Source organism: Oncorhynchus gorbuscha, linkage group LG08, assembly GCF_021184085.1.
Source record: "Oncorhynchus gorbuscha isolate QuinsamMale2020 ecotype Even-year linkage group LG08, OgorEven_v1.0, whole genome shotgun sequence".
Taxonomy (NCBI): Eukaryota; Metazoa; Chordata; class Actinopteri; order Salmoniformes; family Salmonidae; genus Oncorhynchus; species Oncorhynchus gorbuscha.
In genome coordinates this window covers 57,978,244-57,993,817 of record NC_060180.1, presented here as the reverse complement: position 1 = coordinate 57,993,817, position 15,574 = coordinate 57,978,244, and the positions used below count along the sequence as shown (strand labels likewise).

At 40.7% G+C, this 15,574-nt stretch overlaps 1 protein-coding gene across 1 annotated transcript in view; it reads left to right on the top strand.

The window, feature by feature from the left end:
* Positions 1-14,107, top strand: part of LOC124041902 (receptor-type tyrosine-protein phosphatase N2-like) — a 162,683-nt gene extending 148,576 nt beyond the window's left edge. Inside the window, exons 22-25 of the mRNA XM_046360034.1 lie at positions 5,662-5,715; positions 8,569-8,633; positions 11,040-11,113; positions 12,061-14,107. Of these exons, the coding sequence (XP_046215990.1) occupies positions 5,662-5,715; positions 8,569-8,633; positions 11,040-11,113; positions 12,061-12,132 (265 nt within the window). The 3' untranslated portion in view covers positions 12,133-14,107. The remainder of the gene's footprint in view (positions 1-5,661; positions 5,716-8,568; positions 8,634-11,039; positions 11,114-12,060) is intronic.
* Positions 14,108-15,574: the final 1,467 nt, after the last annotated feature.

Sequence of the window (15,574 nt, the reverse complement as noted above, 5' to 3'; positions counted from 1 at the left end):
AATTAGCGGTTGCCAGTGTCATTTTTGTGATGTTGCAGCTAGTAATATGAGCCCAGTTGCATAGTCACAAAAGTGATCATTGGAAACTGTGACTCTGCAACCAGGGGCCTTGCGGAACCCCCCTGCTCCTCCTCTCTCTCCTCAGCCTCTCTTCCTCTCTCTAATGACCTCTCACCTTTTGCTTGCTCATGATTTGCTTGACTTCCTCTGAATGATACTCTATACGTTTAACTTATTTAAGGATCACCTCCCTCCTTTGAATTCCCCCACTTCCCCCCAACCCATTGGTGATCTGCTGTTGTTCCTATGGTGATTTGGTTCATGGTGGGTTTGGTACTTCTGAATTGTGAATTGGTTTTTTGGTTTGTTGCGTAACATTTTCTGTCAATTTACTTTTGATCGATGAAGGAATACTATTTATTTAAATCCAGTTTCTTAAAGAGATAATCATTGGGGAATATAGTGAGAGCTTGAAATAAATCCCTAGGCATAAGTATTCAGTGTCCTGCCCCACATACAGTAAATGTATACAGTTGAAGTCGAAAGTTTACATACACTTAGGTTAACCACTCCACAAATTTCTTGTTAACAAACTATAGTTTTGGCAAGTCGGTTAGGACATCTACTTTGTGCTTTACCCAAGTCATTTTTCCAACAATTGTTTACAGACAGATTATTTCACTTATAATTCACTGTATCACAATTCCAGTGGGTCAGAAGTTTACATACACTATGTTGACTGTGCCTTTAAACAGCTTGGAAAATTCCAGAAAATGCCTTTAGAAGCTTCTGATAGGCTACTTGACATAATTTCAGTCAATTGGAGGTGTACCTGTGGGTGTATTTCAATGCCTACCTTCAAACTCAGTGCCTCTTTGCTTGACTGAAATCAGCCAAGACCTCAGAAAAAAAATTGTAGACCTCCACAAGTCTGGTTCATCCTTGGGAGCAATTTCCAAATGCCTGAAGGTACCACATTCATCTGTACAAACAATAGTACGCATGTATAAACACCATGGGACTACGCAACCTCTCAGGAAGGAGACGCGTTCTGTCTCCTAGAGATTAACGTACTTTGGTGCGAAAAGAACAAATCAATCCCAGAACAACAGCAAAGGACCTTGTGAAGATGCTGGAGGAAACAGGTACAAAAGTATCTATAGCCACAGTAAAACGAGTCCTATATTGACATAACCTGAAAGGCCACTCAGCAAGGAAGAAGCCACTGCTCCAAAACCGCCATAAAAAATACAGACTACGGTTTGCAACTGCACATGGGGACAAATATCGTACTTTTTGGTGAAATGTCCTCTGATGAAACAAAAATAGAACTGTTTGGCCATAAAGACCATTGTTATGTTTGAAGGAAAAAGGGGGAGGCTAGCCGAAGAACATCATTCCAAACGTGAAGCACGGGGGTGGCAGCATAATTTAGTGGGGGTGCTTTGCTGTAGAGGGACTGGTGCACTTCAGAAAATAGATGGCATCATGAGAGTAGAAAATGATGTGGATATATTGAAGCAACATCTCAAGACATCAGTCAGGAAGTTAAAGCTTGGTTGCAAATGGGTCTTCCAGATGGACAATGACCCCAAGTATACTTCCAAAGGTGTGGCAAAATGGCTTAAATACTACAAAGTCAAGGTATTGGAGTGGCCATCACAAAGCCCTGACCTCAATCGTATAGAAAATGTGTGGGCAGAACTGAAAAAGCTGAAAAGGCTTGTGCGAGCAAGGAGGCCTACAAACCTGACTAGCTCTGTCAGGAGGAATGGGCCAAAATTCACCCAACTTATTGTGGGAAGCTTGTGGAAGGCTTAACGTTTGACCTAAGTTAAAATATTTAAACGCAATGCTACCAAATACTAATTGAGTGTATGTAAACGTCTGACCCACTGAGGAATGTGATGAAAGAAATAAAAGCTGAAATAAATCATTCTCTCTACTATTATTCTGACATTTCAGATTCTTAAAAGAAAGTGGTGATCCTAACTGACCTAAGGCAGGGAATTTTTACTAGGATTAAATGTCAGGAATTGTGAAAAACTGAGTTTAAATTTATTTTCGGCTAAGGTGTATGTAAATTTCCGATTTAAACTGTAAGTACTGAAGTCGCTCTGGATAAGAGCGTCTGCTAAATGACTTAAATGTAAATGTAAATGTAGTAGGGTTGAATATTTTCCTGGTATGTTACAAATGTTACAACCTGAAAGTAAATCACTTTTCTCTCAGGTAAATCGGTATTTCCCGCCAAAACGGGAAGTGTCATTCAAAAGAATTATAGAGCATATAAATATGTCTGGATTTGATTTGAGCTTTGATCAGGATTAAAAGATGAAACCCTGATGCTACCTGAGCCTGATGAGTCATGTATTAAAAACCATTTTTATGATCCCTAGATAAATGACATTTAATGAGCCCAAGCCTAAAAAAGGCCAAATGGTTGTGCCATTGTCCAATACATATAACCCATGATATAGGCTACTCCACATTACGCACAACAGAAAAACATAACAGCCCATAGATGAACCTAGCTACAGTATATGAGCTCTTGGGTAAATCAATTAAACTAGCTCCAGTAGGCTAATCATTTTGAGTGTGCACTGTATTACCCTACTGTATTGTATTATACTGTGTTATATGGGCTGGAATTACACACATCATTCAAGCCATGATAAAGCAGAAGAGAACATGCAAATGTGGTGCAGCAAATGCGGTCTACAAAGTTACAAGTATAAGCTAGTGAATTTGATTTTAATTTTGAAATATAATAGAGCCTATTTGTATAATTAGTAGACTGACGCATATATACCTTTCTTAATATTTCCAATAATGTTATTAGCCTACATCCTCTTTCTCTCTCTATTGTTGCTTCATTCCTTCCTCTCTGTCATGCAGGTGAAAGAGGACCCAAAAGCGACTTAACAGAAACAGAGTTTATTCAAGTCCAAACAGAAAACGACAAATCCCGAATCCTTAACAGGAAATGTCTAACAGAAATCCTCTAGTCTGTAGAGGGGAATAACAGGAGAAGCGGCCACAGACTGCTTCAGAGACACCTGCTCACACGCAGCATCTGATGAAGGCAAAAACACGACAGGACAGGGCGATACACAATCACAGAAATTCTAAACAAGGAACCGACAGGACAGGAACGGAACACAAAGGAAGAAATAGGGACTCTAATCAGGGGAAAGGATCGGGAACAGGTGTGGGAAGACTAAATGATGATTAGGGGAATAGGAACAGCTGGGAGCAGGAACGGAACGATAGAGAGAAGAGAGAGCGAGAGAGTGAGAGAGGGAGGGGGAGAGAGAGGGATAGAAAGAGGGAAAGAACCTAATAAGACCAGCAGAGGGAAACGAATAGAATGGGGAGCACAGGGACAAGACATGATAATAAATGACAAACATGACACTCTCTTTCAACAGTTAAATCTAACAAGTTTTGTTGTCCTTATCTTCATCATTCTAATGACATGCTTCAATAATATAGGACTTGAATTAGATGCAGAAGGCTTTCACTTCTCTTCATAAAGATTGAATTGTTATGGGTCTGAATAAATAACTGCTTTAGCCTACCGCCATCGCACGTTCGCTCTTCTTTCAAACTACCTGTGAGTTCTATTAGCTTCTGTATTTAACATTCAGCAAAAAAAGAGCTTGCGTCCCTCTTCGAATAGTCTATTGGTATAAGAAATGCCCAAAAGATTATGTCCAGCAAGCTATTCTAGTCTAGCTTTTCCTGCATGGGACCCCAAGAGCTAAGTAGCGTTGAAGGCCATTGAAGCACAGCGTTGAAGGCCATTGAAGCACAGCGTTGAAGGCCATTGAAGCACAGGCCATTGAAGCACAGGTGCTTGCGTATTACGGCAAGAGACAGAGGCTAGAAGTTAGAAGCTTATGGTGCATAACCCATCATTCATTAACTAAATATGAGGCTAAATATAAGGCTAATACTGCATTGAATGTATTACCTGAAAGAGGGAGGCTAGGACATCTATATATAAGGCTAATACTGCATTGAATGTATTACCTGAAAGAGGGAGGCTAGGACATCTATATATAAGGCTAATACTGCATTGAATGTATTACCTGAAAGAGGGAGGCTAGGACATCTATATATAAGGCTAATACTGCATTGAATGTATTACCTGAAAGAGGGAGGCTAGGACATCTATATATAAGGCTAATACTGCATTGAATGTATTACCTGAAAGAGGGAGGCTAGGACATCTATATATAAGGCTAATACTGCATTGAATGTATTACCTGAAAGAGGGAGGCTAGGACATCTATATATAAGGCTAATACTGCATTGAATGTATTACCTGAAAGAGGGAGGCTAGGACATCTATATATAAGGCTATATATCAATCTAGAACAGGATTAAACATTTTGGATGCAATTTGAATGGAGTTGATCGAGAGAGAGAGAGAAAGACTGCGAGAGAGTGCTCGCGCGTGCACTGATTTAAAGCAAGATATTCTAGTGACAGGCTGTTTTAAAACTCTGGATCTGCAATTAAAAAACAAGATAACCCCAGAAAGCCAGATGGAGATGGGTAAATTAGACGTTCAGTCTTTATATTACTGTAGCATAGGCTATGCTGCAGCAAATGTAGGCCTACCTGTCACAAGAAAAACAGTTACCATGATGAGGAAATAGGTCTACATGCACTGTGAAGTGCGCTTCATACTGAGACGGGCTGTCTGTCCCCACCCTGAGCGTTGATTCATCATGCAGAGGCCGTAGAGAAGCCAGATTTAGACAGTGCATATAATTTAACACTTCCATTTCATGCCATGTTCATATAAATCATTTATTATAATTTACCGGTTTCTTGCAGTTATTTATCCTTGGAAAAGGGAGTGGTTTTGGGAAGTAAATTCCGGGTAAAGCTTGGTTACTGGGATTTCAACCCTAAACATTCAACCTTACACTGTAGTATACATACAGATGGAAGTTGAATTATTTTTTAGTTCTAGAAGTTTCAGTAGATCATTAGCCTACTGCATGTACTTTTATGGGAGTGAGTGACCCCTAACCTCCACCACCCCTTCCCCTTTAACATTTTAGTTCTTGCGTTCCATGATGAAAAGATCTGGACCAATATAATTCACCCCCACAACAACAGCCAATTAACAATGTGAGGGCCGCTGTACGGTGCTGTTGGCAGGAGTGTGTCTTGCCACTGTGTAATGTCTTTAATTGTACAGGGTTAATGCATGGCGGACAAGGGGCTGTGTCTCAAAATGGCACCCTGGTCAAAAGTAGAGCACTAATGTGTCATTTGGGATGCAGATACCCAGCAGCCACCACAGCTCATTACCACAATCCAATATATCACCACTGCAATGGCATATCTTCATTATGTCAGTCTTCATTAATTATGGTTGTGAAATGTGGATTTATATATCTTTTTTATAGATTGAGAAGGGATGTATCTTTAGAATCCACAGTATCATTCGAATATTTAACCTTGATGTATACTTGTTCTAGTCTTCAGGGCCTTATTCATATGAGAAGTGTTGACCAATTAAAACCGATCATAATGGGAATAAAATCGGTTCAATCACTGGGTGTACTCATTTGATCTCATTTTGATGTTGTGATTTGACATACGGTTTATGATGCTTTATGTCTGTCTGTTCTGTTGCAGAAAGGTTAACAAGTGCTACCGGGGAAGGTCTTGTCCTATAATAGTCCACTGCAGGCAAGTATAAACAGTATTATACCTCAGTACCTCAGTATTATACCTCAGTAGAGGAAGTAAATGTGTATGTGACAAATAAAATTTGATTTGATTTGATTTTAAATGATGTAATCACAGAAAGCCATGTGTCTAAGGTGGGTCTTACATCTATGAATATAACACCCCTCTCTCTCAGAGTAATACTATTATGCATAGATCTACTTTGTTTTCCTTTCATATATATGACCCAAACCACAGTTCCCAAAAATAGATCAACCCTGAAACCTGAAATAAATGGTTGGAATATAGTTTATACACTGAACAAAAATATAAATGAGCTGAAATAAAAGATCCCAGAAATGTTCCTATACGCACAAAAACGTATTTCTCTCACATTTTGTGCACAAATTTGTTTACGTCCCTGTTTGTGAGCATTTCTCCTCTGTCAAGATAATCCATCCACCTGACAGGTGTGGCATATCAGGAAGCTGTTTAAACAGCATGATCATTACCCAGGTGCACATTGTGTGGGGGACGATAAAAGCCCACTCTAATATGTGCAGTTTTGTAACGCAACACAATGCCACAGATATCTCAAGTTTTGAGAGAGCATGCAATTGGAATGCTGACTGCAGGAATGTCCACCAGAGCTGTTGCCAGAGAATGTAATGTTAATTTCTCTATAAGCCACTTCCAATGTCAATTTAGATCATTTGGCAGTATGTCCAACCGGCCTCAAACCGAAGACTACGTGTAACCACGCCAGCCCAGGACCTCCACATCCAGCTTCTTCACCTGCGGGATCGTCAAGGACCAGCCACCTGGACAGCTGATGAAACTGTGGGTTTGCACAACTGAAGAATTTCTGCATAAACTGTCAGGAACCGTCTCAGGGAAGCTCATCTGCGTGCCCGTCGTCCTCACCAGGGTTTTGACCTGACTGCAGTTCGGCGTATTAACCGACTTCAGTGGGAATATGCTCACCTTCATTGGCCACTGGCACGCTGGAGAAATGTGCTCTTCACGGATGAATCCTGGTTTTAACTGTAACGGGCACATGGCAGACAGCCTGTATGGCGTTGTGTGGGTGAGCAGATTGCTGATGTCATTGTTGTGAACAGTGTGCCCCATGGTGGTGGTAGGGTTATGGTATGGGCAGGCATAAGCTTCAAACAACGAATAAAATTGCATTTTATCATTGGCAATTTGAATGATGAGATACCGTGACAAGATCCTGAGGCCCATTGGCGTGTCATTTATCCACCTCCATCACCTCATGTTTCGGCGTGATAATACATGGCCCCATGTCGCAAGGATCAGTACACAATTCCAGGAAGCTGAAAATATCCCAGTTCTTCCATGGCCTGCATACTCAACAGACAATGTCACCCATTGAGCATGTTTGGGATGCTCTGGATTGACGAGTACAACAGCGTGTTCCAGTTCCCGCTAATATCCAGCAACTTTGCACAGCCATTGACAACATTCTACAGGCCACAATCAACAGCCTGATCAACTCTATGCAAAGGAGATGTGTTGCGCTGCATGAGGCAATGGTAGTCACACCAGATACTGACTGGTTTTCTGATCCACGCCCTACCTTTTTTAAAGGTATCTGTGAACAGTCATGTGAAATCCATAGATTAGGGCCTAAATAAAGTATACGAGTTAACTGATTTCCTTATATGAACTGTAACTCAGTAAAATGTTTGATATTGTTGTATGTTGAGTTTATATTTTTGTTCAGTGTAGTTTAACGCTTGTGTTTTCAGTTTTCATATAACCAATAGCACAAGCAACAACATTAGCATAGCTATAGCCAAGTAGACTATACAGAGGCACCTTGCAGATAAATCACAGGTCTCTATCTCAGCTCAGATCAGTTTAGCTCAGCTCTGAGTGGCTAGCCAGTCGAGGCCATGCAGGCAAACAAACATCTTAAAATGTGTTTTCTGTGGCCCAGGGCTTTGTCCTCAGCCTTATCTTTGATCAGTTCATAATGACCCGTGCTAGGCGTTGCTAGGTATCGATACATACCGCAAACTGCAGACCTCAGATCCCAGACATAGATAGCAGTATTGCCCCGGAGTCCCTGTCTACGCTCCAAATGGCACCCTAGTCTATTCATAGTGGTACTACCAGGCCCTAGTCAAAAGTTCTGCACTACAAAGGGATAAGGGGGCATTTGAGAAGCACATCCTGTATTCTGTAGCGGGATTGTGCCCAATTATCTCTGCCTAGTTTGTTCAGATACACAACGGTCTGTTTACTGTGTGTGTATCTACACATCTCGTGCTTTTTTAAGGGGATTTGGTGTCTTGTCCTTTTCTTTTACAACACCAGATTTAGAAATGAAAAGACAGATTAAAATAGTATTGCATCTCTATTCATCAAACTAAATGTTCAGTTTACCCCCTATTTTTTCTACATGTAGAGTGTTTTTGTTAGTTTTTCACCAGCAATTTTAATCAAATAAATGTACTCTTCTTTGCATCATATTGCAGCTTTGCCACTTTTGAGAATGGTTTACTATTCCTGTTATTAAATTTAAATCCCAGAACAACCTTTTTATACAAAAATCATCATGGTTTGATGTCGTTCAGCCTCTCAAAATAGCACTAGTAATTTTATATGCTTGGAACATTAAACTCTCCTCTATGTTGTCACTTGTTAGAAACAGCTCACATTTTTATAAGCTGATACAATATCAAACAACAACAAAAATTGCATTCTAAATTAACAATTCATTTAGGGCTATAAGTCAAAATTGTATTGACCAAAACGATAACACATTGAAATAGTCTTGTGTCTTTTAAGTCATGCCAATGACACCCCATCTCTCTCTCTGTCTCTCCTTCTCTCTCTCTCTTGCAGCAACGGCGCCGGGAGGAGTGGAACATACATTCTGATTGACATGGTTCTCAATAAGATGGCTAAAGGTGGGAGTCAGACAGCTTTTCTTTTCTCCTTACGCATGTTAAGCAGCATCGCCATGTCAACGTTAAAGCCGTACTTTAAAAGCATTAGAGGGTGACTGGCTCGGGTGCAGCTTCCCTGAATTAATGATCGATGGGAGAGAAAAAAATATGGAGATATATATCAGTGTTCCTTTTCACATTGATGATTTCAGATGTAAATGTAGTTTAAGAATTCCTATTCTGGCAATTTATGTCAAGCAAATTGTAAATTTGTTCATGCAGATAAATTCATCCTGCTTATTGGAATTTAATGCCATTTATTTTCAGCAAACAGTATACCTAATTGTGTTCATGTAGTCTCACATGCACATTTGTTGAAATGTGTTCTTCCATTCAAATTGAAAGCACCTTACACCAATTGCTTCAGCATGGCATTCACACACACGCACGCATTTGTTCTTGACCTATTCTCCCCTTGGTTTGTCGTGTGTGTGTGTGTGTGTGTGTGTGTGTGTGTGTGTGTGTGTGTGTGTGTGTGTGTGTGTGTGTGTGTGTGTGTGTGTGTGTGTGTGTGTGTGTGTGTGTGTGTGTGTGTGTGTGTGTGTGTGTGTGTGTGTGTGTGTGTGTGTGTGTGTTCACCCATGCATTTACATTTGTGTGTATTAGGCATGTCAATCTCCTGACCGGTGCTGTGGCCCTGGCCTTAATGAAAGATCAAAGGCCAAAGCAGGCATCTTAGGCCTGCTGAGAGAGGCTTTTCCCAGGCTGTCACACTGTGAGGCAGCCCAAAGGCTTTTTTCTCTGTGCCGGGGAGGAATCTGGGCCCGGCCAGTTAGGGTTAGGGTCCTCTTTGTCTGTCTCCTGAGAAGCAGGAGGCCCAGGTTCCCTCAGCCTGATCAAAGACCTGTATGCCCTTGGACACAAAATCACTCTCCTCTCTTTTTTTTTTACCCTCTTTACCTTTCTCCCAAGGAATGAATTGTAAATTCGAAGGCTGAGAATGATGCCATTTTTTACTTTTTTTTTTACTTACTACCAAAGCCTCTTCTTTTTTTCTTCTGCTGTAGTGTTCGCTCTAACTTAAGAATCGGCAGCACAAGTGCAGGAGCTTTCAGCCCGGGGTCCAGCTGCTAGCCACAGCTCTGTCTCTTTCAGCCCGGGGTCCAGCTGCTAGCCACGGCTCTGTCTCTTTCACAGCTCCCATAAGGACTTGGGGCTTTCTCTTGTTTCTTCTCAGAGCTCCCCTCCTTGAAGGGAATCTTGCGAGGGAAACTCAAATGAGCCATTTATACTGTTCCTCCACAGTCTGGTTTATTACAACCAGCACAATAGCTTGGCTGTTGAGTCCTAGAAAATGAAGAACTTATCAGTGTGGTGCTCGTAGAACTGTGCAAGCGCCATTCTTGGGTGGGAGGAATAGACTTGAGTTACTCTATTGTAACTGTAGAGTAAAAACTGTCATTGAAAGAGAATGGCTTGAATAAGCTATTCTTGCTTATTCATTTTTTGATTTGTAAAACAAAAAAGTTTGCTCTTTTGATACACAGGAAAGATTTTCTGAGGAATGTGTGGGAGTGGTTGATGTAGTTAGCTACAGAAAACGAATCAAATCCTTTTTCTTTTTCCATTTTCCTCACCACTCCTCATGAATGTGATTTTGTTGTGTTTGCCTCCCTCGTTCTGTTACTTATTTATTTTCTCCAAAGGTTTCACAGTAGGCCTTCAGCGCCAGACAGGCGATCATGTAGTCTGCCCCCAACTCAAGGGCCTCAGATAGACGTTGTCTTTGTGATCACAGCCGTGTTTGGTCGACAGGGGAGCATAGAGCAGTGCCAACTGGGCATTGGGTCTGAGGGCAGGGCCAGCTGCCAGGCTGACTGGGCACTGGTGCTGCAGGGACAGGGAAGAGAGGGTTCTCCACTCTGCTTGCCCAGTATCCAACACATCTAGCTATTCACCTGGGTGGTAGCTTGCCAAGTAGGCAGGCAGAAATACAGACAGGCAAATAGGCAGGCAGACAGACACTCACCATCCCTCGCTGCTTGAGACTACGACAGCCTATGGGGCACCTTGGTTAGCTCACAAAGCAACAGGGGGGGACAAGGCTTTGGTCAAAACAAATTCTTATTTGAAGTGTTAATTTTATCCTAAAATAATCCCTCTGATTCCTGTATCTTACATTTTGTGGTTTTACAAATACCTTTGCAAACATTCTCTTTCCCCACCCTCTCATTTTCATCTAGGCAACTAAAACAATCGGAGCCTTGTTTGTAGCATCTGTGTGGATATGGGATGAATGTAATAATTTTCAATCGCTGTATGGCGGAGGTTCCAAAGGGAGCGAGTAAAAAGGAGATTGACAGACGCTGCCTGGATTATCTCCTGGCTTTGAACTCTGTCCAATTTGTTGTTGGTATTGTGTTGCAGGTGCTAAGGAGATTGATATTGCTGCCACCCTAGAGCACTTGAGGGATCAGCGGCCGGCTATGGTCCAGACAAAGGTAATGTCCTCACCTCGGCTGGGAACTCTAATGGACTGTGATTTCTGAAAGGAGATGGAGGGAGGGTATGAAATGGGCTAGCTAGTTAGCGGTGCGCACTAGTAGCGGTCACATTTTCAAAGCCTTTGATTTAGTGCAGTGCTAGGTTTGTAGTGGGTGTATGGTGCTTCCCAAATCATTTTACAGAGAGAGAGAAAACTTGCAGGCTCAGTTAGTTGTCTTGCGATAGGTAACACAGGTCCACTCTGTGTCCTCAAGAAATGTGGAGCTTTTATGTCTGTTTCATAAAGCAGAGCTCTCTCTCCAGAGTATCAGCTCAAATGAGACCCAAGTTATTCCCCAACACTAAACACAAAGAATTAACAATATGTGTTCTGGTCAGACAATCGACAGCCAGTTTGGAAACATCAATCATAGTGTGGATTCCCTGAGAATTATTAGATTGGTCAGCAGTCACATCGATCCATTCTTTATTAAACCATGTATCCTCAATGAGTGACTCATCTTTTCACTATTATTGGTGATGAGAAAATGTTTTATTAGTATAAGTCTTGCTTTCTTCAATATCGTATAAGCCTATTGTATATAGTTTGATTTCATTAGTTAAGGATTATACATACATTGTAAATGTTTGTCATTTGTTTCGTTAGTAAGCGCTACAGTTGAACTCCCCCTAGTGCTTGCTTATTGAATAACTTCTGTATCAAGTGACCAATCGCAGTGAAGTCATTGTTTTCTAGACTTCTTTCACATGATTCTCTATAGCTCTATAGCTGCTTTGTAAGTCTGATCTGTGTCTATTTCTGTATTGCAATTCATCTGGAAAGAACATTGGCATTAACTCTACAATGACTCTCTCCCCTCACTCTCTCCCCCTCCCCCACTCTCTCGCTCTCCCCCTTCCTCTATCTCTCTCTCCCTCTCCTCCCTCTCTTACTCCACCTCAGGAGCAGTTTGAGTTTGCATTGACAGCTGTTGCGGAGGAGGTGAACGCCATACTCAAAGCTCTTCCACAGTGAGAAGTTTACCCACTACCAAGCCTCAGCAGACCTCCCCAGGGACCTCCCTCCTGTTCTCCTTCTCTCGCCCACACTTTCTTTCCCCCACTCCTTCTCTCCACCTCTCTGTCTTTGTGGATGTTGTGCGAGAGAGCATGACCTGATCTTAGTCGTGTATAAAAATAAAACAAATCTATTGTGAACCTATGGAGCTTGTTTCCAAACAGACAATTTAGTGCATCAAGACTTTTACTGATTGAAAAACATGTTTATCTGTTAAATTACTAGAATATATCAATGACAGAAATATTGTTTTTGTGTGTGTGTAAATTATTATGTTGGTCACAACATCTGCATCATATGGCATATTTAAGTTGAATAAACATTGATCCTATTATGCGTTGTACTAAATCATAACCATGTAATGTATATTAAAAGGAAAACTGCTTAATTAGATCAAGTGAACACTGATAACAATGATGCTGATGTTAATTCTAGTTACCATAGTGATAATTACACCAAGCAATATGTGTTTCTTCAGCTTGTCCAGACCTGGACAAATAATTGTATGTTGTGGACAACGATTGTGAGTAAACTTAACTAATGTCAGTAAACTAAACTAGCTAATGCCTGCCTCAAGTAAAGCAGTTCTATGAATTGGTGTACTGTATGTACAATGAAAACGATATTGTCATTTTGTAAATAAAGCAGTTCATCTAATCTAGGGTCTGGATTCAATCCGTATCGCCAAAGTATCACAGAAGATCTGGGTTAACATGTGAAGGTCATTTCTAATTTAGTCGACATATCCAGCATTTACCGTGAATGCAGTTTTACCGTAAATGCAGTTTTACCGTAAATGCAGTTTTACCGTGAATGCAGTTTTACCGTGAATGCAGCCTCCGCAACCGCGGGAACATTGCCTTTAATTTTCAATCATGCTATAAAGTAGATCATCAGTGCTACGGATTGAATAAAGCCCTAGATGTACATGTAGCATCAATGGCTTAAGTGTGAATATAAGCTGCCACTGGATGTCCCTGTGTCTTATTAACAAGTCCATATCTGCGTTCCAAATGGCAACCCTTTCCTTATATACAATAGATAACTTACAATAGATAACTTACCAGAGCTCTGGTCAAAACAAGTGCACTATGTAGGGAATAGGTTGCCATTTTGGATGCTGACCAGGCAGGTTTGGCTGCACTACAGGAGTACTGTCAGCTAAATAATAATAATATATGCCATTTAGCAGACGCTTTTATCCTGTACAGTCACGCGGGCCTACAGCTCGACCCCAACACTTTCTGCTTTGACTAGACTCATGCCATTAGATCACAAAATCTTGGGTCAAGCTTTCATGTTTGTCCATTGGATTCTGTTTTTTGTACACCCAATATTTTCTGAATTGCAGATGATATGACCTGTTTTTTTAGCATACACTCGCACATGGCTTTTTGAAACTATTATTCCCCAAATGTATCTCCTTCAGCCTCAAAATATATCATGTCACCATGAAGAAAGCCAAGGATATGATTTACTATTTACTTTGACAAGCCAAGGATATATAATCATGCCATTTGAGACATTAATTTCTGAAGAATAGTAGTGCAAGTAGAGAGGGGAAGATAGTGGATTGTTATATTACATATTGGCATAAACTTATTTGACCTATCACAGCTGTGCTTCCAAAATGGCACCTGATTTCCTTTCTATTACACTTCTTTTCCTTTGGTCCCTGGTCAAAAGTAGTGCACTATAAAGGGAATAGGGTGCCATTTGGAAGACATTCAGAGTTAAAGCGGGCCATGTTATGTGTCCCATACTGTAACCACTGCAAAAAGCTTTCAACTAATTTATTGCAAGAGATGGCTGGTTTGACCATTGATTTGTATATATATGATTATTTAAAAAACAACAGAAAATATTTTGTTCTATCAGTGAAGATAAACTATTGTGAATAAAGTCCCATTATTGATGGCGTGTTGTATTGCAACCTTGTACTCCCAGATGTTGTTCTTCTTTCCACCACTATCTGCTGAGCAGTACGTATTTATGTTTTGCATTGTCTGATTAGGCAAGGATCCTCTATAAAGACCTGATCCTAATTCCCAATAGCTCTAAAAATGGTCTCAAAGAACCCTTAGTTTCTTTCTAAAATTCTAAGTTTCCTTCTGGTTCAAAGGTTCTCTCTTCTTAGCCAGAGTGTCTGAATGGCTGAGTGCTATTCTGATCTCCAATCTGCATGGTGATTCACATGGCTTGGCAGCTTCATGCTACTTCAGAGTGTAGATTATGCTATCAACACTTCCTACCAACCACACAGTAACAGGATGCAACACTGACTGTCTCCTGTCTCATAACCACACTCTCGCATGCACACACACACACACACACACACACACACACACACACACACACACACACACACACACACACACACACACACAGTATGAAGAAAAAGAAGTCACCATGAGAAATATCACAGGGATATTTTAAAACATATAAATAAAGAACAAGCTTCATAGACAGAAATGATTCTGCTTTACATAGTAGAAAGTTAATTTAAAGAGATTGACAGGTGGCATGGTGAGATTGCAAACTAAATCTTCCCTTATGCCTCATCTTTGAGGGCCTACTGTAGTCTTTCATGTCATCGATGGGTTGTTTTATGCTTTCTAAGTCAACATCTCAGCCAGATACAATACGGTATGTACCTAGCTCAGGGATAGACTTTTCTCTCAATCATTAAGCTCTTGTTTTGCCAGGAAAAGCACACTAAATAAACAGTAGAAAACTATTTGAGTCCTAACCTTGCTCCTTTGGTCCCTCTAAGAAGTGACACCTAGCTAATAAAAATGACTGTGGTGTATTGTATTGCAACTTGTACTCCCAGATGTTGCCTTCTTTCCACCACTATCTGCTTGTGCTGTAACTATCACCACCAAAATAAAGTTATTATATTATATTCTTCTACCCTAAAAATTAGGAGCCTTTTCAGGACCATGGTCAACACTCTTCCAAGCATGGGCTCTAGTCTAGTCTACTGCATGTTATGTAAGAACAATCCAAAAGGTATCTCACTGGAATACTTGGAACAAGATCTTGTTAAATGTCAACCTGTTTACATAAACACCACTAAGATTTGTCATTTGACAGCTAGCTACAGGTGCTGGTGGTTGACCCTGAAAACAGCCACTCCCCCTTTTTGGGATGTCATGTCAATATATATATATATACAGCTTCCGCCAATATATATATTGTGAATACTTGAAATAGAGCCTTGTTCAATGTCAACCTGTTTTCATCCTTATCTGATCATGTGAATGATGTGAGATTCCACACAGCAACCATGGTCTCATTTGCTATATAGTGTAATGCAAAATGATCAACAGTTGTAGTTTGCTATTGGTCTGAGAGCCACAGTTAGGTTACAGCCTCAAGTACATTACATTTACATTTA